The sequence below is a fragment of the Anser anser genome (genome assembly GCF_964211835.1).
Source record: "Anser anser genome assembly, chromosome: 1".
NCBI classification, from domain to species: Eukaryota; Metazoa; Chordata; class Aves; order Anseriformes; family Anatidae; genus Anser; species Anser anser.
The window spans coordinates 13367961-13393996 of NC_139720.1; the positions used below are offsets into that span (position 1 = coordinate 13367961).

The following is a 26036-nucleotide window of genomic DNA, read 5'->3' on the forward strand; positions in this document are numbered from 1 at the left end:
CATAGTCTCAGCGTGATTGTCAGAAACGAGACAGACACTCAGAGAAGGAAGAGTAAGAACAAGACTTGTCATATCTGCTTTCATCCTTGGTTCTGGAAAGTTTTTGTGAAATGGGAAGCTAAGCCATTACTCCATTACCCTCATTTCTTTATCATTTTGCACGTATTTTTTTTGCTTGGAGAATCCTCTCAGTGTATGCAGGGATATACATAGGAGTCTTTATTAACACACTGCAGACTTTTACTACCTTACAATTTAGTATTACATATACTTTTGTAGCACATTTCAAGATATAAAATACACTTGAAAGTTTCTAAAATAATACCAGATTCTAAAATCTTAGGCATTTTCAGAATTTTAGTAGGAGACTAAAATAATCAAAAAAAAAACACCACTATTTTTAGTTATAGACACTACTTCAATTTATATTTTAAATCATTATAAAATAGCAAGAGAAGTTCAGTTTTGAATTAATTTCCTTTTCAGGAAATCAAGTGCAAATTTATATTTTTGCAATGCACAGTGGCTTTTATTTCTTGATACCTTAGCAAAAACTGCATTTTCAAACCTCCTGATTTAAAATCCTAACTAATCATAACATAGAATTAGTCTATTTATGGCTACAAAAAGCAAGCCTTGTTCTCATTATGCAGTAAGTACTCGCTGTTTGTGGATCTGACACTTTGTTGGACGTGACCCAAACCTATAGTGCTATTATTCCTCAGTAAAATTTAAACAGCTGTAGTCATGTAATTCAAAACCCTGGAAGCCTGCTGCAGTGCTTGTTCTGCTTCAGTATACCATGAATGCAGGATGCAGCCAGTCATATAAAGGATTCTCTTCTTCACAGAATGAAAGAAAGACGTGAAGTACAAACCTGAATGCAATTTCAGGTCCAAACAGATGAGCTTGTGACATCCTGTTCCAGAGCCCAGGTACTGTAAACCTTTGTCTATGAATTTTCTGCAGGGAGCTCAACTCAGATACTGCAAACTGGGAAAGCTCCTTTTCAAAATTAAAAGAGAGAGAAAGAGTGCAGATTACTACAAGAATATGTTAAAGACTCAACAGAACATAAAATACTATAGCTAAAATATTCTGGAAATTACTGTAAGAAATGATGTTATGCATTAAATAGAATTCGCTTCTTGCTGGGGTTTGAAAGTTTCTTTTGTTTTTCTGCTGCACTTTTTCCTCTGCTCCATGAATTGCATATTAGTGGGGAATAGCACTATCATACAGCATATTTCACTGTATCAAAACAATATCATTTTAAAGTTATCTCAACTGCAAAACCATCCTTTTTTAGTTAACTGTGATTTTTGTGTGCATACTTTGAAAATGAATAGACTTCTCAGTGTAAGCTTGGCGGACTGTCTTTGCTATTGATTTTACAAGCAGTGCCTGGTGGAAATGAAAACCAGAGCTCTATTAAAGGACGTTAACAACACAAATGTACAGTTAGTGCTTCTCTGCTCATATAATTATTTAGAAGAGTACTATTAAAAGAATTTGAAAAATTGAAAGAGATACAAAAGTGAATTAAGTGCCTATATCTCATATTTTTTAATGTTTTCTAAAGTTTTAATCAGTTCTTCTGGAAAATATTTCCTTATACTAAATGTTAGCTAAAAGAAAGCAAACTGTATAAACGGAAAATGTTAATCTACAGCACGCTGTAGAAACCAAGAATCTATACTCAGAATATATTTAAGTTTCCATCTGCAGACTTGGTTGATAGCATACTGAAAACTATTTATTTTACTGAACTAAATTTCTAACTGGAATAAATAACTATTGCCACAAGCACCACAAATGAAAGCATACAGAAAATCACAGCCTAGAATTAGGACCTACTGCTCTGGTAGACATTTAGTCTACATTTGCAGTTCTGCAAATCAGCAAAAGTAGTCATTTTGAAGAAAGACAGGAACACCCACTGAGGAACTGACTACTTAAGGAGTGGCACAAATTTTCAGAACTGACTTTATACTTTCAATATAGAGTGGGGAAACATGCTGTCTTGAACTGAATGGGGAAAAAAAAAAAGAGAGGGAGAGAGAGAGAGAGAGAGAGAGGAAGCTGGAAAATAATGATATCTTTTAAAAAGGATGATACAAAAATATTACAAATGAAATGGAATTGAAAATGAAAAAGGCTACATTTCATGAAAAAAAAAAGAAAACAAGACAGACAAAAACAGATATTAGAATATGAGGTCATGCATTTGTGTTTTTTTACTAAATAGAAACATTTTTTTCACATTAAATACAGAAATACAAGTATGCTTCTTGATAGAAGCATAAGTCTGTCTGCATTTTAGTGACATATGCCCCAGAAGTGAGTGGGGAAAATCAAACTCAGAGAGAGTGATCTTCCAAACACATCTCAGAAAAAAGATAATGAATTAATAGACTTTTATAAACTCCAGCAGTTTTAAATCTTTTTAAAGTATATGTTGCTACAAGGTTGCACAACTTAAGATACAGAGAAGCCTTTCTTATTGCATTTTGAAGGCTGTTCAAAATCTATTAGTACTCTTGAAGAAACACTGATTTTCCTTGCAGGTCATATGACCCATTTTTATGACCTGAGAATTTTAATACATGACTTCTTCTGCCATTTTTAAAGTGACAGGTTTCTTAGAACTTAAGCTTGAGCAAGTAGACTTGTTTTAAAATAAATCCTTGTTTTGTGTTACAGCTGAATTCTTCAGGAATTGTGTCATATTGGCTTTTTTGATTAATTTGGCATTAGCAGTCTCGGGATCGTTGTTTTAAATGCAATCTGATAAAATCACCTTCTCACACTTATTCCAAATAGACGATATTCATGTCTACCATATGCAGAAGAACTTTTCAGAGGGAAACTGTACCTGATGATCCATATTGTTTAATACAGAGGTTAAAATTTTTGTGTGGAAACATAGGAGAGAATCGAAAATGGCATGCTTTCACCACTTTCAGACTACACTTGTTCATTGTTCCAATAATGGACATTTGATATACAATAGCAAACTTCATGTACAATACTACAAAATACAATACTGCCACCTTTAAGAACTTTGTACTAGTTACCTTATTAGACAGGACCTGTGGTGAGATGTGTTTTTTGACATGGCACATAAATGAATTGTGTCTGCTATGAAAGTCTTCACAGGGCAGCAAATTTTTTAACTTCCTTGTAATCTCAGAAACAGTGATCTTTCATTTTTGCCCCAAAATTGTCAATAAAAAGGCTGGTATCTTATACTTCTATATCAGGAACATAATGTGTGGCTGGAAAAACTTACTGTTACTGAGGTACACGTTAATTGCAAAATATATACCAGTATTTTACCAGAGAAGAATTTTCCTTTTTATTTCAAATATTTTATCACATTGAAAGCTTCCTCTACTCTGGAGAATGCTTCCTTGGTGAAATGTGATTTACATATCAAATGAAATACATGGATCTGACTTTTGGTGGTAACAGAATACTTAGGTAACCAGAATAACATAGGCTAGGATTATCTATAGAACAGCTGTTCCAGACTTCAGTAAAACTATGTGATAATTTAGAAAGACAAAATATTAGCCAACATGGAGAAAACACAGATTATGATGAGAATAAAACTGATGAAGAGGTGACTGGCAGGAATGGAGACACTAAACAGAAAACTTTGTGGAAGCATATGTTAGTAATCTGAGGATACAGCCTTACAGCCTTATAGACCGAGAAGAACAAAAATATATTATGCAAAAAATCTTCATCTATCTTCAAAATCTATATACTTCTTTGTGGAGGCCACTATCCTGGGTCATCAAGCTTCTTTACCTTAATGGCAGCCTTTAATGCAGCAAGCAATCTTTAACCCACCAAGCAATCTTTGAGTCTCATAGAGGGATGCATCTGAACAGGAAAGGCAGACCTCTGTAGCCAACCATCCAAACAAGATTTTAGAATAACATTTTTTTTTCTCCCAGCTGGCACACAAGTTCTTGTCTCACACAATACACCTATCAACAATCATTTCTAGAAAAAATCCTTTTTTGTGACCAAACCTTCATGCAAACTTTTTGCATCATCAGTAGTAACTGGACATGCCATAGAATTTTTTTGACTAGCATGTTCTCTTTAAAGTTTCTGTAGAACTCTGCGAAATGTATAGGACAGGCTAGCAAATATTTTTAATTAAACTAGTATTAGAGAACAGGCGTATTAGGATTACGTTGTGGTAGATATCTGCTGCAGACTGCTTGATCAAGAAAGCAGATGGAACCATCTTTGGACAGCTGGAGGAAGCCTTACTCATGATAGACTTTAACCCCTCTGGTATCTGCTGGAAGGACAACATGTCTGGTTGCAAACAATCCAAACACTTCTGCAGTGTGTTGAAGACAATTTCTTGATCCAGATTGCTGATGAGCAGTCCAGAGATGATGTTCTGCTGCACTGACTTCACAAATTTAAAAACAAACAAACAAGCAAACAAACAAACGGTCCAGATGTGAAGAACTGGAGTGGTCTTGGTTACTGCAACCATGAAAAAGAGGAGCTTAAAATCCTGAGAGAAGACAGCAAGACAAATTGTGAGAGAAAGCCTAGTCTTGAGAGCAGATCTTGACTTTTTCAGTGGTCTACTTGACAGGATCTTATGGTAATTGGATCTCAGTGCCATGGAGGGCAAAAGGAGAGCCGGATGGTCTTTAAGACCAAGGTACACAATGGCTTTTTTGCCTCAGTTTTAATCCTAAGGCTTGCCTTCAGGTCTGCCAGAAGCCTTATAGAAGAGTCAGGGAGTGAAGCAACATCCACAGCAGAAGATATTATCAGGGAGCCTTTAAGGAAATAAGACCAGGTGGGATGCAGGAGTATTAAGCAAGTTGACTCCTGTCACTGTGTGGTGGTTTCACACCAACGGATAGCTAAACTCCACTACAAACACTCTCTCATTCTCCCTCCACAAAGGAAGAGGGGGAGAAAATGTGATGGAAAAGGAATCAAGGGTTGAGATGAAGACAAGGAGATCACTCGCCAATTACTGTCATGGGCAAAACAGACTCAACAAAGGGAGACTAATATAATTTATTGCTAAACAGCCTAGAACAGTGAGAAACCAAAAGAAAACTAAAAAACCTTCTATGTCCTCCCCCCAAGTGGTGTAGGGGAATGGGGAATGGGGGTTGTGGTCAGTCCACGATGCTTCATCACCTGCTGCTCCTTCACGGTCACTCTCTTCCCCCGCTCCAGCATGGGGTCCTTCCCACAGGATGCCATCCTTCTCAAAGTGATCCTACATGGGCTTCCTACAGACTGCAGCTCTTCAAGAAATGCTCAAATATGGGTTTATACAATGGGGTCCATCCATCAGGAACAGACTGCTCCAGCACAGGTCCCTCATGGGCAGCAGCTCCTGCCAGACCTCCTGTTCCTGCATGGGCTCATCTCCACAGGCCGCAGCCTCCTTCAGGCCACATCTACCTGCTCCCCTGTGGGCTCCTCCACGGGCTGCAGGGGGACAGCCTGCTTCACCAGGGGCCTCTCCACAGGCCGCAGGGGAACTTTAGCTCTGGCACCTGGAGCACCTCCTGCCCTCCTTGTGCGCTCACCTTGGGGTCTGCAGGGCTGCTTCTCTCACATTTTCTTACACCTCTCTCACAGATGCTGTTGCACAACATTTTTTCCCTTTCTTAAACCTGCTCTCACAGAGGCCCAACCAGCATCGCTCCCTGGCTCAGCTGGCAGTGGCCAGCAGCTGGTCCCTTTTGGAGCCAGCTGGAGACGGCTCTGATCTGACACGGGGCAGCTGCTGGGCTCTGCTCACAGAGGACACCCTTGCAGCCCCCCTGCTACCAAAACCTTGCCACATAAACCCAATATAGACTGAGAGGCCTCACTCATCATTTTTGAAAGGTCTAGGTAAGCAGAGGAAATCCCAGATGACTGGAAGAAAGGAAATGTCACATCCACCATCAGGAAGAAGAAGGATCCAGGAAACTACAGCCAGTCGGCCTCACCTAAGTCCCTAGGAAGGTTATGTAGCAAACGATCCTTGAAGCCGTGCCCAAACACATGAAGTACAAAAAGGTGATAGGGAACAGCCAGCGTGAATTTACGAAGGACAGAGCATTCTTTGATGAGGTAATAGCTCTCTATGATGAAATGACCGGATCTTCAGATAAGGTGAGAACAGCAGCTTCTGTTTATTCTGACTACAGCAAGGTCTTCAACGCAGTATGCTTTATAGCCAAAGGAGTAAAATATAGGTTGGATAAGTGGACTTCAAAGTGAGTGGATTTTTTTCTGGATTACAAAACCAAAGGATTGTCACCAATGGTAATAAACCCCTTTGGTGGCTTGTGACAACTGGCATCCCTCCAGGGTCAGTACGTCTTCAGTAATGATCTAGATGACAGAACAGAGCGCATTCTCAGCAAATTCACAAAAGACACCAAACTGGGGGTGTGTCAATATACTGGAGAGTAGGACCACTATTCAGAGAGATTTAGTCTGGAAAAATAGGCCAACAGAATCCTCATGAAATGCAAAAAAGACAAATGAAAAGTCCCGCATCTGGGATGGAATAGCCCTATGAAATAGGCTAGGCACAGACTGGACAGAAAGCAGAACCGGACTATCAAATCCATGCACCTGAGAGTCCTGGTCAATAGTAATTTCAACATAAATTAACAGTGTGCTGTCATGAAAAAGGTGGCCAACTGCATAATATTAGCACGTGTATATGCTGATACCTACGAGGCTGTATTAGCAGGAGTCTAATCAGCAAGTCAAGGGAAGAAATAATTCCCCTCTATTTGACACTTGTGAGACAGCAACCTTTTGGGGCTCCCCAGTACAAGAAGATATTGGCATTCTCTGGCAAGTCCAGTGGAGGGCCTCCAATATTCTTAGAGGTGCATGATGTACAAGGAGACTCTGAGAAAATCGGGTTTGTTTAGGCTGAAGAAGAGACTGTTAAGGGAGAGATCTTATTGCTCTCTATAACTATCTAATGAGAGTATAGAAAAGACAAAAACAGATTCTTCTTGGAAGTGTTAAAGAACAAGAGACCGAAGACAAGTTACAACACAGTATATTCCAGTTAGATACAAAGATATTTTTTTTTATTATTATTTTTTTCCCACCATGAGGGAGGCCAAAATTGGAGCAAGTTGCCCAGAGAGGCTGTGGAATCTCCATCCTCGGAGATACTCAGAACTCAGCTAGAAAAGGTGCTGTGACCTAACGTGGTTAGATCTGCTTTGGTTGGGTGCTTGAACTAGATGATTTCCAGGGGTCCCCTTCAACCTAAATGAGTCTACGAATAGTCCAGAATGAAGTTCTCAATATATACCATGTTGCTGCTAATACTCAGAAGGCTAAAAATATTATCAAATGGTTAATTACTTGAATTTTTCTCCTGAGATATCCACCTGTCCAGTCACAGTTGGAGGGGAAAGGACATAGTGCATGCTGTGAAAAAAAATATATACTTTCAGGTAGTCGTATTAGACTGACCACCTGCTCTGTCATGCTCTAATTGTTATCAGTATGTCTCTCGTCTAAAGATAGGTGAGGTACATATACATGATCTGCAATATCACTCTGCCTTGAAAGAGGACACAGAACTTTTTTTCCATATCTTTTCCCCTTTTTTCCTCCTCTTTCATCTTCTATCTTTTTTTTTTTTTTTTTTAACCTTAAAATCTGTCATGAAAAACCTGGCAGATCAGTAAGATACTTGTGACAGACTTCATAGTAAAGAAGAAAACTGGATGAAAAGAGAGAATCAGCAGCTCATGAATTTAAGTATTATAATTAATTATGACAATAAAGACCTGAAGCTGCTGCAATAAAAGCTGAAGAGATTTTAATAGGTCATCTTAGTGGAAACCTTCAGCGGAGATAGAAAAATAAGCCTAAGCAACATTTGACAGACGTTTGCCAAGTCTATTCTTGGAAAACCTGTGTTTGAGATTCTTTTTATGTTGTATTCTTGTATCTGGTGGATGTTTACACACTGATTATTGTGTTAATGACATCCATCACATAACCAAAAATGTAATACTACTATAAGAACCTTCTTTTAAATTCAGAAGTCATAACATAACATTATGGAAAAAAATTACACTTAGGAAGTTGAAATTTATCTTTAATTTTCTTTAAAACCTAAATATTTTAATCTTAAATTAAACATTTAATGTTTAATATTTAAATTTTAATTTAAATTTATCTTCAAAATCTAAAGAAACACATTTCTTTCCCTGCAAGTATTGTTAAGTATTTCTTACCTCACAATTTCATCAGTTCACCAATTTTGCCAGTCCTTTGAGTTTGCCAAAATATGATATTCTGAAGTTTTTTACGGTTATTTCACTATTTTATGCCAATTCCTTCTTTTCATTTTCCTTTTTTTTTTTTTTCCTTCCTGGAAGAGTTCTTAGTTTTAATATGATGCATGCCACTTTAAAACTTACTACATAATAGTTGGGTCAGAAGCCACTGCCCTATGAAACATAATTAAAATTCTAATAATATTCTGAATATTCTGAAATGTCTTCTATATTCTATAACAAGCTAAACATCTGATGTAATCCAGGCAAGTGAATACATTTAATATCACTGAAAAGGAGAGAAAGAGATTTTTTAAATAAGGTTTGCACTTTTTTTCTGCTCTGTGTGGAGACATGCTGAACCGAATTATATCTGGGAGATGCTTAATAGCTATGTTATGTGTATTCAGATGTGAATGGCATATAATCAGCATGTTGTAAAACCATGCCAAAAGGAGCATTTTGAACATCTCTTCACATGGTTCATGTAATAAAAGCTCTGGATAGTTGGATAATCTAAGACAAACAATATAATCCTAAAATATCAACTACTGTCAAATTTTGCTACTTGTTGAAAATTTTCCTCTTTTCATTACTTTGAAAAAATACTTCGGTATTTTTAATCAGTGGAATGCTGATTTACCAGCTTCATCTACAATAATTAGTAAAATGGGCAAGGAGTGTCACCTGATACAGCAAAACTCACAGCTGAAAGTTCTTCCTCCAAATACACAGGGTAAAGTCATTTATAGCTCATACTGAGAACAAATCTTAATCCTTGCTGTCCCATGAACTATGTCCAGGCATCACATGGGAACATACTTGCTGGTATGTATCAAATACATGTTGGCAAAACAATATAATGCTGAAAGTATTGAAGGAAAAAAATGGACAAAACATATAATGGTGATTGCACACTTAGACACCTTTCACATAAAGGTTCTCACAAATACCTAGAAATGTAGTGAGACATATTGAGAGCCCGGGGTGTACTAATGAACGAAGGAATAAAGAATTCGGAAATAATGTAGGATTAAAATGTATTGTTGCTGACGGCTCTAAACTGAAAACAAGCAACAACCTCCTCAGAGACTGGTGAAATTTTGAAGCCTTTTTATTAAACTTAATTCAGATTGAACATAAGAGTTTCCCCAAGTAATGTATAAAATAAATGAGAACTTATCTGATTACCTCTGAATCCTGAAAACTCTGTTTTCAAATAGAAGTAATTAGTTAAAAACATAGAATCATAGAATATCCCGAGTTGAAAGGGACCCATAAGGATCATCGAGTCCAACTCCTAACACAAGTCTGTACTTTTTATCAGTGAGATTTGTGTACCCAAGTAACTAAAGCACATTAAAAAATCTTCCTTCTCACTATGAAATAGATTTGCAGAGAAAGTTTGTGTTACTTACATTTAGTCCCTGGCATTCAGAAAGATTTAAGTCTTGCAAACTCTTACATTCACCTAAAAAAAATAAAAATCTTTTGAAAGGTTAAAAGTTCAAAATCTCAGAGTGCCACAGAAACATAAGAATTCTTATCACAAATTCAGTCCATTTAGGCCAATATCCTCCTAGAAGCTATCGCCATATCAGATTACAGAACGGAAAGCACAAGAAATACAAAAGTAGAATACATAGCTGAAGTCAGTTGTCCAGAGGAAACGTCTCTTCTTACACTCTATCAGCTAATTGCTGGCTTAGCTTTCCATCTGTTTTATGTCTTATGTTAATAAAATATGAGAAAGCTACCTAATTAAGTAATTTGGTGTTAGGAAATGACAGAATTAAGCCTTCTACATAAATTACCTGTTCCATCCCACTGATATGTTGTGATACCATCATTTGACTGTATACATGAAATATTTTTTTGCTTCAAAAGTAGAGGTGCAGCAACCAGACAAAATGTAGGAAATGCCCTGCTTATTATCTGCAGCTATGGAATTTCAGAGAATTTTGCTATTTGTGAAATTCTCTTCTGTGTACATATAATCTGTACATATAATTTATTATTTTTGGAATCTCCAATTTTGCAGAGATTTTTACAATTTTAACACAATAATGAAAAGTAGATGTCTGACACTAGAAACAGCCCTCACACATCCACTCTTTGCTAAATTTTAAGTCTATCCTCAAAGGTAATGATGCAAAAACTCCTGTTAGACGCTTTTAAACACAAAAATATTTTGCCTTAGTCTTATCTTCAAAAACAACTGATTTGCCTAAACTGAAATGAAAACAAAAAGTAAACCTGATACAGATATCTAATATGGAAAATGTAGTATGAAATGTTTATATAGTTAAAAGAAATGCATAAAAAAACTTTAATATATATATATATATATATTCACCTGGTAAGCCAAATACATGTTTTCAATTGCAGTCAAGCATTAGTCCGACAGTAGGTCTGTACATTCTTTTCTATTGGAACTATGACTTCATTGGCATCCTGTTACACTGTGTAACTCAAAGCGTTTTTGAAGAGTAGGACCTTGATCCCTCAGGATCCCTGAGAGGGATTGCACAACTCAAAAGAATCTAAGCAATGAAAATCATCATTAAGGCTGCTAAGCCACAGAAACAACACACCTCTTATATTATTCTTGCCCTAATACTAAGTGAGACATAGTTATCAACCTGTAAATGCTACTGAAAGGAGTTGCACATTTTGGTATTATAGCTGACTATAATTTAGTTTGCAGGCAGGATGTAAGACTAGTAATAAATGCCAGTTAAGACCCAGGAGATAGAAAGGAAGAGGAAAGAATATTTCCATAATTATTTATTACTTTTCCGTCTCCAAGTTGTATTTTTTTCTATTTCCAAGCTCTCCTGATAGAGTGAGATTTCACATTACCAGAACAGTGAACAGCTCAAAACAATGCAGAGGATCACAGTTATGACTGAAGTTATTAAAACACATGATCAAATTACACTGAGTAGCACGTAACTGCCAAAAAGTAACAAATAAATTTTCATTTTTCATGTAAGGAGTAAAGTCATCAGTGCAATGCACTCTATGAATTAACTGAATATAAATGCAGATAGACAACTGGCAACTACGGGAACAAAATGGAAAAACCAATCAACAGATTTTCAAAGTTATTAAAAGTTAAGTAAATATTGACAACTGGCCACATGGATTAGAGGGAAGTAGTAACATGCACAGACAGGACTGTTCCATTTGTATGGTAAATTAGAATTACACATACACTGGGAATGTTCTACAGTCCAGATGTGATTTAAACTGATCTATTAATTTGCTTAAACATTACAGATTGCTTTGCTTTCAGAGGAATTTTGCCTAATATTAGCTGATTTATTATACAACTTTTCCTCCAGATGAAGAGAACGTTTTTTGAGGCCAGAACAGTTGATTTTTAGAAACAGAATATCTGTCCAATGATTTGCATTCAAGATTGCATTCATTGCCCCTTCTTAAGTGTAAAGGTCAAAAAAAAAAATAAAAAGAGTCCACAGTCATAGAAAAAAAATGAGTAGTCAAGCCAAAAAATGAAGAATTAAAAAAAAAAAAGAAAAAGAAATCAGAAGGAATGAACAAAAAATAGGAAATTTATGAGATGAAAAGAAGTCAGATAATATAAAAACCTCAGGGGTTAAAATGTTTCTGAGGAAAGAAAACCATGCGGCCAAACTTTACTGAAAATGACTGGAAAAGGGGCAGTGCATAGGAACACTGCAAGAAATTCAGGATGGAACATAGGCTAGAAATGTTCTAACAATACTAAGGCAATTTTGGACATATTTGCATGAAGTAGTCCTTGTCTTCCCCTAAGAATAATCCCTGGTGATTTTGTTTGACTTGCCTGGAAAGGCAGAAGTTCCTGGCTTACACCTCTACAGTCTGCCTCCTCAGGTGGGTAGACCTGGGAGTGGCCACTGACAGGACCTGCAGGTTCCTTTTGCACCGTCTACCCTCAGATGACGTATAATAACCTCAGTTGCTTTTGAAAAAAACTGTATCTGGGTCCTTCTCAGAGCAGTCTAGCCAACTTGGTCTATCTGACATGGACCATAAGAGACACCTGGTAGTAGCAAAGCTAGTTAGGATGAAATGGGACTCGAGCTCAAAAGCAAAAACTTAAAAACAAATAAACTTTAAAGTCTCAGGTTTGATAGGAAAACTGGATGACTTTATCTGGCCTGGCTCTTTACGTGTTCCAGTAGGTCAACACCTGGAAAGATGGAAAACGTCAGCCTCAAGCTCCTCTGTGAAGCTTATCTTCAAAGACGAACTTAAATACAAAGAAGATTCAGCCTGATGGCATTTTCCTAAACATAGAGATCCTTCTAACAAAAATCAGTTAGAAAATGATCTCAACAGATTACCATGTTTTATCAAAATGAATGACAGTAGACCACAGACAGTAAAACCAACAAAAATAAGATAGAACATTTTTTCAAAGTATTTGTGAAGCTCCAAGTAGGGTAATGATTGAGTACTTGACTGAACGTTGCACATTGTGTACAAGCCACCATGGAAAGGCCTATTTCATCTGTTCTAATATTTTATTTTTCTTCCAACACAGGGATTCCTCACACCTCAGCTGTGCCTCCTCAAATCTGGACAACACTGTTTGAAACAACCAAAAACTTCAACTGACGTTCCAGTTGTCACAAACACTAACTGGTGCTAGCTGAATGTCAGGATGCAAGTAGTTACTATTATAGTACTACTTCTTCTTTGTAAAGCATCTGACTTTAGGAAGACAAGGAGTAGGAATTTGAGAAACCATGAAAGGGAAAAAATCTCAAGGAAAGCATCTGGCACCGTTAAGCGCAATGCCCTAGGCCTACCATGTGATATATACACTTATCTTCATGAGAAATACCTAGACTGTCAGGAAAGAAAACTGATTTTTGTGGCACCTGATTGGCCTGAGGATTTGAAACACATGCTACTAGCAAGAAACAGGATTCGTAAATTGAAGAATAATATGTTTTCTAAGTATAAAGCACTGAAAAGTCTGGATTTACAGCAGAATGATATATCAAAAATTGAGAGCCAGGCTTTCTTTGGTTTGAATAAACTTACTACACTCTTACTCCAGCATAATCAAATCAAGACTTTATCCGAGGAGATTTTTATTTATATGCCCAGTCTAAACTACCTACGTCTTTATGATAATCCCTGGCATTGCAACTGTGAACTAGAAACTCTTGTTACAATGCTACAGGTTCCAACAAACAGGAATTTGGGAAATTATGCCAAGTGTGTGCACCCAATAGAACTGAAAAATCAGAAGCTAAAACAGATAAAAGCTGGACAGCTATGTAGTGAAGAGGACAGGCAGGACCCCCAGAACATAAAACAGGAGAAGCCTGTCAAACCAGAATTTGATTCGTCTTTGTGCCACATATATGTGTTTCCTGTACCAACTCTGAACTGCAAGAGGAAAGGTTTGTATCAGTCTTTATAACTGAATGAATGATTTTCATATTCTAGCTCCCTTGCTACTTTTCGTCATATATTATTTACAGCAAACCAATATAGTACCGGTATTATCTTGACTTACTTTAACTAATACTGCTAATTACTTTTCTCTCTTTTTTACTGTAAATATTTTTCTTACAAATATTCTTTAGTGCTCATTGTACAACAAAAATCAACAGGAATGAAATTAAGCCCCTGCTTAAGTTACTGAAGCACCAGAACCTCACCTGTCTGATTTTACAACTGTAAGCATACTCATCAGTCATATTACAGCTGTCCCAAAATTTTTGTACTGATAAAAAGAAGCACAGAGTGTATTTTCTTCTTTCCCATGTACAAACACAAAGATAGCAAGAAATTTGACAGAAGGGAACTATGAAGCAGGACTGGAGCAGCCAGCTGTGCTTACAGTCCCCAAAGGAACCTAATTGCAAAGAAGAGCCATTGCAACCTCACATATTCTGTGCAAGATTTCTTCTACTGTGGGAAGAAATTGCATGCTTTTCTTCACAAAGAAATACCTCCACTGTGTTCTTTCTCCCAGTACAAACATTTCAAAGCTGAAGTGCCTTCAAGAAATGTTTTTCAGACACTTGGATCCATTCCATTCCCAAATGCATCTCAGGCTCCATAGTTAAGCCCTAAGGGCAAACCAGCTGGGGCATTTATCAACACAAAAAATGCGCATTTATTCATGCTTTATATTTCTCATATTTTATGCCACAATGAAACCAAGCAAAGAACAAAACAATTCAGAAGAGAGTTGTTCTTCAACATTATAAAATCTGAAATAAAACGCATTGCTAGTAGCCCAGACTAGGAGGATTTTCTAACAACTTCTGCAAAGTATATCCTGTAATACTAGACCACTGCAGAATATTTTGCCTACTTTTTATCATCCAACATGTTTTCTACACTTCTATTTGTCTTTACTCTTGAACTTTAATGCCAGAGAGAAGCTCAGAAGTCAACTTAAGGATATGATACCTAAATATAAAGCATTAATCACTTCAATATTTGATTATATGGTTTGTCTGTTATGTATGTCATAAAAAAGTCTTGATGCGTTTATTTTTTCCTCAGTGCTAAATTCCTTTCGCCATGCAGCTACTACGTCTTTTTATTAACGATTTATGTTTTTCTATTGGCTAACATTCATTCATTTCTTAATATTTACCTACCTTTCCTTGTAGATAAGATTTTAATTATTAGATTACAGATTATGATCTTAATTATCCTTCATAGGATCCTAATTACATCATCATTGACTCATATCTCCAGTAAACAGTGCAACTGAACAGAAAAATGGTGTATAATATAAATGGCAATATAAGACTGTTTCCATCTATTCCCATTTAGTCATATAGAAGAGATAAGTTGAATACATTAACAATACTCAAAAACTTTTGGCAAGATAAATGTTACTTTTTTTTTTTTTTCTAAGTTCATAGAAACCTTCAATGTGGTCTGATCTTCATGGGAGTTTCACAGGAGTTTCACAGTATTTAAAAAGAAAAATGGATTACTGTCTTCTCTAGTAATAATCAAGGAATAGTTACTTCAACAGCCACAGCAGTGTACTAGAGGGTACAGGGACTCCCTTCTTCAGGTCAAGAGCTAACTATATCACTCCTGGACTTCTGGAATGTCTAGCATGCACACACTAAGTAAGTCCAATTGTAGGAAGTATCAGATCTACTGTGCATATGCTTGACAGCTGGATGCACATATCCCATGGATATTTGGGGTTTCTGAACATATGGCAATCTTTGATGAAAGCATTGTACTTATTGTCCCTGCATATGATTAGTGTGCAGCAGATGCACAATTTCATTGGTATTTTCATCAGAAATAGGAGTATAACGCACTCAAAATCCCAAGAAAACATAAAAATTCCCCTAAATCCACATGGACAAGATTTCAGAGTAGAAAGCAAGGTGTAACACCTGCCATATCAGTAACATGAGAGAAAAGATTGTAACCCATTATTCTTCAACGATGATAGGGATGGAGTGACCAGCAGTATAGCAGTACTATGGATCTCTAAGGAGACATGAGAAAGCCTGCTCTTTGTCCCTCGGGATCCCAGTTAATGCCAGAAAGCTCATGGAGCAGACATATGAAAAATAAATATAACTATATGTATGTCCTCCTTTTTAAGAACTTCTTATTCATATCTCATCAGATCAGTGATATGTCAGAACGGTCAGTGCTTCAAAACTAAAGTATCTTATGTTCTTGACCATTAAAAAAAAAAAAAAAGCCACAATAATTGGATGCAAAAGTACTTTCTGCTTGCTTTTCTGCAAAAGAATTGGGATTCACAAGTTGAAAGAAACTGCTTTCCAGTACAGCCAAACTCTCCAAGTATCTAATTTCAAGCATTATTTGCATTCAACTCATGATAAATAGTCACTGAAACTTTGACATCTGCACAAGCAGAAAACATTCCAAACGAAGCAGACTGGAGTGTTTATAATGTTTACATATTTATAATACATTTATTTATCATACCAATCCTCTACTAAAATTCAAATATAAGGCAAGAAGTCTCTGATGTGTCACTTTAGACTCTGTAACGACTGATGCATTAGACATCTTCAGAAATTCGGAAGTATACTGACAATACCAATTTCAGCACAAATCCAGGAACCTATTTTTATTCAAAAATGATCAAAGACAAGGAACCATCCTTTTTACTGTAACAAAAGCCCAAGATTAGAACATTTAGTAGACAAAAACCATGAAGATTAGGTTTATTAAGCTTATCCTGAGAGGATTCAAACCACAGTTGCATTTCTCAACAATGTGCCCATACTACTGAAATAGAAACTATTCTTTCTCTAACTCTTTCAAAAAGAACACCATGAGGGTGTGTATGTAGATGACAGAGAGGTGCTTGGCTACTCTGGTAATGCCAGTAATTCAAGTAGGATAGAGAAGTAGATAGACAGAATGCTTAGAAATGCTACTATGCTGCCTGGACATATAATAACTATGAGTATAGAAACAAAATACAAAGTATTAAATACTATTTTAAGTACTAAGAAACTATAATTATAGAAGTACAACTACATATTAAATATAACTACACAACTACATAATATATAACTAACAACTACATACTAAATATCGTAATAACTGCCACTTTTATTGCTGATAAAATTTAGAACATTTTGCTTTTTGGCAACAGAAAACAAACTATGTAAGACAGCACACGATAGATTATGGAAGATGTTCACATACCAATGTACCTTTATTTACATAGTTACTGTCTTTTTTCTTTTTTTAATCTAAATGATCAAGCATTTCACACATACTTTTCTTCAGAATAGTATGAATACTGCACTACCTACCCCCTTCCTATGTAAATGGATAGTATAGTTCTATTAAAATAAAAATGTAAAACACAGAAAGATGCCTTACTATAAGCTCTAATGAAGATAGCAACTTTTATATAAAGTGTAAAGATGGGAATGAAAAAAACAATCAAAGTCAGAAGAAAAAAACAAACATCTTGACACAAGTATTGGGAAAAAAAAGTGAAAGCAAGCAAGAAATAATGCTAGACTGACAAAGCTCTGTGTGGAATGCAACTGTGATATCTAAGCAGTAAAAATTATCTAAAGCTAACACAACTTATGTCTTTTCCTTTTTTTTAAGATTTAAAGAAAGTTCCGGGTAACATACCTCCAGATATAGTTAAACTTGATTTGTCCAACAACAAAATTAGACAACTACGATCCAAAGAGTTTGAAGATGTCAGTGAACTGAAGGTATTAAACCTAAACAGTAATGGAATTGCTTACATTGATCCTGGTAAGGATAATTTTAAATATTCTTTAAAAACTTATTTGTGTTTTATTAATTATAAACTTTGGTAACGTCTTTGTCATACACAAACATGGGGAAAAAAGGATTTAAAAATTCAGAAGTTGGTTCAAATTTAATCTTTTGTAGAAAACTCATAAACGTTTGCACTGAAATGTGTTAATCATGGAAGTCAGTGAAGAGACACTGATTTCAGCTGCTATTTCTTAATACTAAGCCAACCAAGTGCAAAAATAGAATTTCACCGACTGAAGACTAATCATTTACCAAAATGCCAAATAGTTGAATGCCTTTAAATATCTATGCCAAATCTAAAAATAAAGTTGTCATACAGTGAGCCTGCTTTTAAATAATACTGGATAGAAAATAATAGAGAAACTAAAAGAATTTAAACTATTTTGGTTTAAAAATCACTATATATAATTGCTCTTAAGTTATGTATTATTAGAACGCGTGGCCTTGTTTAGAAATTTATTTCCTATATGTATTTGATTTTTAATTATGAAAGCAGACACAAAGAAAGAGAGATAGAAAGAATGAAAAATAAGAGCCTTCTCTAGTAGCATTTTAGAAGTTAAATAGTAGGAGAAAGTGGTAATAACAATAAAATTGTACTTATGAGGTTTAACATTATATATAGTCAACTTATTTAAATTAAGCCTTCTGCTATGCAATTAAACTGAGCATACTTGTAAAAAGTATGAACTGCTTTCTGAAATATGACTCAGAATTGTTATTATGAAGATCCATGTTTATTTTCTTCTGCATCTTAAAATATTCATTTTAAAGGTTCTGTATATACATGCATACCCAAATACATACATACATATAAAAACAGCTAGCCATCCACTTTGTCTAACATGTAATCAACTATATTTCTACTTCTGTATCAGGGGAATAACAGCAAAATTCTATGAGAAAATCAAGCATTCATTTACCTCCACTGTCCCTATACTACACACATGCATATTCATACATGTTTTGTAACTTTATTAGCAGTACAGCTCCTCTAATGTTGGCATATTCAGAACAACATATGTCAATACTCAGGGCACAAGCCATATTCTAAAGTTCAGTGTTTGAAAAGTATTTTTGTAGCCTTTAGCAATATATATGTATATTTTTATATATATATATTTTTTATATATATTGCTAAAGGCTACAAGTATATATATATATAAAATATATATATATAAAATACATATATATAACTATGAAGAAGTTATTTCCTGTTGCAAATAAGCATATTTTCTCTAATTCATCTTAATAAATTATCTTTCTGTTGATTAGCTGCTTTCTCAGGACTCAACAACTTAGAGGAGCTGGACCTATCAAACAACAGCTTGCAGAATTTTGAATATGGAGTACTAGAAGATCTTTACTTTCTGAAAGTACTGTGGCTGAGAGAGAATCCTTGGAGATGTGATTACAACATTCATTATCTTTTCTACTGGTTAAAGCATCACTACAATGTTCACTATAATGGCCTAGAATGCAAAATGCCTGAGGAATACAAAGGATGGTCTGTTGGAAAATATGTTCGAAGTTACTACGAGGAGTGTCCAAAAGACAAGATGCCCATTTATCCAGAAACTTTTGATTTGGACAAAGATGATGAGGAATGGGAACGACAAAAAGGACAGTCAGTTCAAACAGCAAAAAAGCACAGTGTAATTGTCACTGTGATAGGCAAATAAGGGAATCCTTTTTTTCTTTTTTTTTTTTTTTAGTACATTCAAATATTTGATACTCTGTCAAAAAAAAAAACGTTGTTTACATTTTTTGTTAATTATACTGATTGTTGTAAGATTATTTTCCTACAAAGATTTCTGTTTAGTGCAGTTAATAAGTACAGAATGGCATTAGTTACACATCATCCTTCAACGGTTAATTGTTTCTGACTATTTGTTCTGCACATTCTTGTGAAATATTTTGTCAAATATTCAAAACTATGCAGTAGAAATGGATAGACACAAATGTAGATATGTGGTGGGGAGGAGCAGTGTATGAACATTATGCATGAACACAGCTTATGTGCTGACATGGAACTTTCTGCAGGATTGTGACCAAGACACCTCTTTCTTGAATGTATCACCAGTTCTTTATATCTATCGGTTTCCTGAAATATTCCCAGAAAACATTTCTAAGATTTTTGTATCAGCTTCCTGTTGTTTTATTGTATATGAAAACTCAAAATGAAGACTAATCTTAAATACAGTTCTAGAAAAACAGGAATGGCAGTTGTTATACCGATCAGGATTCACGCCCCAAAGTTGGGTTCTACTTGCTGATTTGCCAATGTTCCTGTTCAGTCTTAAGTCAGTGCTCAGCCTCTGCCTCTTCCATACCTGAGCTGCATGAAAAAAGGAATAGCTGAAACACAGCGGGCTCCCAAGATACAGTTCCAGTTTTGCTTGTATTGGCTTTGTTCGCCTTTTGCAATAGGCAGTGCTGAAGTCTTTCCAGGAGGCATTTTAGGTTGTCATGTCAGCTTGACACAGATTACATGACATCACTTCTAGGTCAAGAGGAACATGTGAAGACTGCTGCAGTCTGCATCCCATATGCTGGTGCCCATCCCAGCTGAAGGTAAGCATGCTTTTGAGTAAAAGCGTTGGATATTCTCAAATTTCGCCTTCCCCCGACTCATTTGTAAAATGCACATTATAGTATCTCTTTATCACACCGTTGTCTATGTGAATATACATTCATAAAACCCTGTGACTATTGTAATACAGAGCCATATAAATGCCCTAGCTAAATAGCCAGTAGCTCTAAAGATAATTTCTACTGACTAAATGTTCCTTTACGAAAAGAAAAACAAACAAAAAAACTTTTTTCTGAATGACTTTCATTGGCTTTTACATAATACTTCTGATTTTTTAATGTCTGCACCATATAATATTGAACTAGACCTAGTGTCTGTTAAAGACAAATATTATCAACCCTTTTTCGCACATGGAAAGGATAAGTAACTCCCCAAGTTTATATGGCAGACAAATTGGAGATGCTGGATTAAAGCTTCACTATTCCCAGTTCACGCCCTAGGTCAAGCTCTTACTCTTTCATAAATAAGAAATATGTAAGTGCAGGACAGAGATTCAGGGCCAAAATTTTAGATATCTTTTGGCTATCATGGAAGAAGTTCTGGAACACACCAGGGAGAAAACTTGCTTCTTTATAGCTCTGCACACAATTATGTGTGGTGTTTGCAGATTCCTCCAGTGCTCCAGCCACAATCCCAAAAGGTCACATATTTTATTTTAAAAGTCTAATACAAAGCACTCAGCACTGTTATGCTAGCATGAAATAAAAGCGCAGCATAAAAGAAAAACTTGGAAAATATTAAAGGTTGTAGAAATACCAAGCAATTCTTAAGTAAAAACATATTACATATATTAATATTACAGGAATGGCAGTTGTTACACTGATCAGGATTCAAACCCAAAAGTTGGATTCTACTTGCTGATTTACCATCGTTCTTGTTCAGTCTTGAGTGAATACTCAGCCTCTGCCTGTAATATGTTACATTAATATATTAATGATGCCTGTAATATGTTACATATATTAACATACTTTAACTGTATTCCTTCATGTTCTCCATTATTCAGATTATGAGTCTATTTAATAGCGCTTTACTGATAATCTGAATAATTAAGCCATTCCATATGCATTACCTTTTAGAAACTTCATTGGAAATACAATAATATATTACTCATCCCTGTTCCTGGGAATATCTTAAGCATTATCTTAATTATTAAAGGGTAATCCTGAGAAGATGGAGCACTGAAGAAATTTCCATTTGGCCAGTAATACTCACTAGATGGGACATTTTCTAGAAACTTTTAAAAGTGCCAGAAGGAAAAAAAATATCTATCATGGCTAGTAGCCTGCCTTAACCAAAGTACTCCTCCTCCTCTCAAATTCTGGAGGATTTTGTCAGTACAGAAGGGAACCACTGGGAATGATTGAAAAGGACAGACAATGGAATCAGAGCAGAATGTCTCTTACTGGCAGTACAGCCAATAGAAAAATGCTGAGTAGGAAAAAATGAGTTTATAAACCATGTTAGGATAATTTCTGCACAGAGTCAGTGTTAAGAAAAAGAAAATAGCTTGAGGTAGACCAAAGTCAGGGTAGGAAAGACAATCCAGGAAAAGATCATAGGGGAAAGCTGCGTGGGAGTTCTCTGATCTCTGGTCAGCAGGAGGTTAGGAGTTGGAAAAGAAGTGGAATAAAACTGAGGAACACAAACAGTGGCCTAATTGTTAGAAATAACAAATTCAAAGGACCTTGAGCTTCCTAAACAGATCACAAAGTGTCCCTCTTAGGATGAAGACTACTACCTACAGGCAGCAGGGATAAATAGGGAGAGCAATCAGTCAGGGTTCTCAAACAGGGGCACCAGAAGATGTTGCATCTGCTGAAGGTTCGAGGGGATGATCAGCTGAACTTGCTGCCTGTACCTAACTGCACAAGATGTTTGGTGACACCTCTGAAGTGTGTAATGTGTAAGTGAAGGAAATATCAACACAGACATGCTGAGGGATCATGGTTCAACAACCATCCAGCAATAAGGGTTTCAGTGCAGACTTGTGAAATCGCTGTCATCTCAGAAGCTTGAGGATGATAATAAAGAAAGACTCATGCAATTACATGAAAATGAAATTCAAATACTTTGAGTGGACCTATCTAGACTTCTGAGAATCAGAAGGGAAAAAGACTTGCAGTCACGAGAAGAATGGACCAAAGTGTTGAATGCTGGACTTATCCTTGCTATTATTTTCTTCAGATGGCTTCTGGAGTTTTCAAGGAGTAACTAGAATTTGTATGCTTTTAACTACAATCCACTGGGGAAATAGAAAGAGATAATAAAGGGAAAAGGTGAGGGAGAGGCCCTGGAAAAAACAGCAGAAAAACACTAGGGTTTTCATTATGCTGGCATTTTCAGACACCCATACTGAGGAAGTGGCAAGAGAGACAGTAATTCCAGTAACAGTTGATTAAAAAAAAAAAAAAAGAAAGAAAAGAAAAAAAAAAAAACAGCATTACAGGCTTATTTTGTATTTCTCTGAGCTTCTCTGAAACCTACTGTAAACTAAAGTACACCCCCCATGAAGCCCCACAACCACAAACCACAATTTAATCTTGAAATTTCTTTGTCTCTGAACTGTTTAGTCACAAAGGCTTCAGGAGCACTTCTATGTCTAAAAGAAACTCAAGGGCCTTCCTCTTCCTTTGCATGCTTTTTAAGTCCTTTACTTTAGTAATTTGTCTCTCAGTTTCCCCTCTTCCTCTTTCCATATCCGTGAAATAATTGTATGATAGTGCTGCTTGTTTTCGTGATATGCAGTATGTACCAGGAGCGTTGTCTTAAGGGAACAACCACAATACTCTATAGCAGCAGTGCCTCTCTCCACACAATACACATTAAAGATTATTTTGCATCACCTTTGACCATGATGGGGTGCAAGAAAAATGAATAGCTATGGCAGTACTGTGACCACTAATGGGGATAAAGCACTTCAAATCCCTCTGAGGAAATCTTAGCTCCAGCACTAGGAATATGAATGGCAGTTTTTAAATGCAATTCCCAGTCACACATGGAGGTGAAACGATTCTCTAAGATTGCTGAGTGGGTGGAGTAATACCACAAGCAGCTGAGCTGTAATCCATCAATCTCATGTACTCATTTTTCTTTGGCACAGTAACACATTCATTTGCCAAAGACAGTCTGAACTGGAATCATATATCATCCGTATGTAGAAATTAAACAATAACTGCTGTTTCATGCATACTCTACATACCACTGTTGCTCTAAATAAAAACAATGTTTAGAAATTTCAGCTAATAATTTACAAACAAAAAAATATTAACAAGATTACCAAGTCAAACAGACCTAAAAAGCAGCTAACATCATTGCTGTTTTACCATTAACAATGAAAACACATTGCCAAAATCTGTGTAATCTTGGATTTGTTTGGAAAGATGAGGTCAGAACTGTAGCTCAGGGAAGTTCCAATGGAAAGGTTCATAACATCTGTAGCCTGTAACTGAACAGACAGTTCAAGGCAGTTTGTTAGCTGAAGAAGTGTCAAAAGAAGAGAATTTCAATATGATTTTCAATCACTAAAAGATGATAGAGAAATAGTTTTGCAGCAATTTTAAGCCACCAACATGAACTTCAAAAGAATGGCATAAGCAGACTATCCAATTGATATCAATGTTTTGTTAACAGAAGAAATATGTTATTACTCTAAATAGCAACGGTACAATGATATAAATGTGTTTTATTCTTAAAAGGAATTCCTGGGTATCTTCAAGGTTAGATAGAAGACAGAGCTTCAAAGTTTCTGAAAAGCTCCTGTGGACCATCACACTATTGACCACAATAAGTTTAAAATGAATGGCAATTAATAGATGAAAATAAACAATCTTTGATTTTGAGCCTAATGAAGACATAAGTTATCAGCAAAAATGGAAAATACATAGATTGTAGATACAAAGAATTAATTTAGTGTCTTTGAAATGTAAGATAAATGGAAATGGATGACAACCAACACACTGATATTCCAACACGTACAACACACATACTGATACCTCTAAATTAAATTATTTTAACTAGATATGAATCATTTAAACCGCATGACAGAAAAGACAGAGCACATATAAAGTTTAATGCTACATCAACTGTTCTTTATGGGGCTTTAGCTCGGAGGAGTGCTGTTTTTATTTCAGGCCTTTATCTTCAAACCACATCTTAGACCTTTACAGCTACAACAAGGTCGTTTCTGCAACAGTTTATAACTATAACTTGAACTCCTTTCTTTCTTTCTTTCTTTCTTTCTTTCTTTCTTTCTTTCTTTCTTTCTTTCTTTCTTTCTTTCTTTCTTTCTTTCTTTCTCTTTCTTTCTTTCCTTTCTTTCTTTCTTTCTTTTTTTCTTTCTTTCTTTTTCTTTCTTTCTTTCTTTCTTTCTCTTTCTTTCTTTCTTTTTCTTCCTTCCTTCCTTCCTTCCTTCCTTCCTCCCCCCCTCCCTCCCTTCCTCCCTTCCTCCTTTCCTCCCTTCTTCCCTTCCTCCCTTCCTTTCTGAAATTGTATATAGTGCTTCTCAGCTGCGATTATCATAGCCATAAATTCCGATCCTTTTTCTTGATCAGCAGCACAAGAAAAGCACCTGCAGGAGATGGTTTACTTTCCCTGTATTCCAAACCTTTTTGTCTGACCAACAATCTAGCAGTCAGTTCTGTCTTTTAGCCTTCTTTCACGGTAGCACAACACACGATTCCCTTTTCTGTCTAGAGCTGTCATCTGCCTTTTCTATCCAATCTCTCATTTGCTCATGTTGATACAGCTCCAGTAAAACAATACATGGTTCCCTCTGATTTTATTCAGCCCTCCAGTGAAACTCCCTACTTACATAGTTTAACTCTTGAGACTGGCCTTGTGTAACACCCGTTTTATGAAGTGGTTCGTATTAAGAGACATTATTCCAAAAAATAACTGTTTCTTACATTCATTCTAAATTAATTGTAGATGTTACATAAAGCAGCTCCAAAGAGATTTCATCTACAAACCAATACATCAGTAGATGTTATGCAAAGTACTAGTAACATTTAACATAGCTGGATTTGTCCAACCCACTATCTAAAAAAATGATTAATTGTATATTAGCCTTGTAGCATGCAAGCTAGCAGCACTGAATTCTCAACAGCAGAACATCATTAAAAACATTTCATCCAAGACTTCCACACAAAACCAGCAAGAATTGTAGTAGTATATATGAAAGATAAATAGCATGATAAATGTAATGCTACGCAATTTTAGATTTTATATCACACACACATTATTAACAAGATCACAGCATCCTAAAATAGCAATAGAATAACAGAAGTTCTGTTATTCTACTGAAAACATATTTAAAAAGAAGGATTTCTCTTCTTTATGATAACCGTTAAAGAATTAGTTCCCAGAATTTCATATAAGCAAAGTATGAAACTATGTTTTTAACTGTCCCAGAGCAATCAGAAGTTATACACAAAATTTAAAATAATATATTATTGTAGAATACAAATGAAAATGTTTTCCAGAAAAACTCTGGAAAGCAAATGTTAGAATGTAGGTCATGTCACACAATAAACATTAATATGGTTTAGTTTTGTCCTCAAATACATAAGGAAAAGAAAGAACGTAAGATAAAAGGATGTAACATAAAAGGCTGTAACATTACTAAGTACAGCCCCCTGAATGGAATAGACGTGGCTGAGTATGATTCATTTTGGCTTGGTGGCTTTATGACCTGCCAAAGTTCATTGTAATATTAAATTAAATTATTTTTCTAAATAACTTGCATGCTGATATCATTGAAAATATTATTCTATCCTCTGATTTAAAAGCCAAGACCACGATCATTTTTTTTTTTATTCTTGGCC

The 26036-nt window shown here is 35.7% G+C and overlaps 2 protein-coding genes across 2 annotated transcripts in view; one reads left to right on the forward strand and one right to left on the reverse strand.

Annotated features, from left to right (window-relative positions):
• The window catches only part of FBXL13 (F-box and leucine rich repeat protein 13), a 72645-nt gene that overhangs the window by 42082 nt on the left and 4527 nt on the right, over window positions 1–26036 (reverse strand). The window contains exons 2-3 of the mRNA XM_083820957.1: window positions 23538–23659; window positions 878–1005 (exon numbers count right to left, since the gene is read on the reverse strand). Coding sequence (XP_083677083.1) covers window positions 878–1005; window positions 23538–23540 — 131 coding nt within the window. The 5' untranslated portion in view covers window positions 23541–23659. The remainder of the gene's footprint in view (window positions 1–877; window positions 1006–23537; window positions 23660–26036) is intronic.
• On the forward strand, window positions 738–20371 carry LRRC17 (leucine rich repeat containing 17). Its single transcript, XM_083820922.1, has 4 exons — window positions 738–935; window positions 12871–13741; window positions 17439–17594; window positions 18897–20371. Exons 2-4 carry the CDS (start codon window positions 12991–12993, stop codon window positions 19301–19303), a joined length of 1314 nt encoding a protein of 437 aa, XP_083677048.1. The 5' UTR covers window positions 738–935; window positions 12871–12990; the 3' UTR covers window positions 19304–20371.

Coding starts and splice junctions, on each gene's coding strand:
- LRRC17 (XM_083820922.1), top strand. CDS start 12,991: ATGCAAGTAGTTACTATTATAGTACTACTTCTTCTTTGTAAAGCATCT. Junction 13,742..17,438: donor TCTGAACTGCAAGAGGAAAG/GTTTGTATCAGT, acceptor CTTTTTTTTAAG/ATTTAAAGAAAGTTCCGGGT. Junction 17,595..18,896: donor AATTGCTTACATTGATCCTG/GTAAGGATAATT, acceptor TCTGTTGATTAG/CTGCTTTCTCAGGACTCAAC.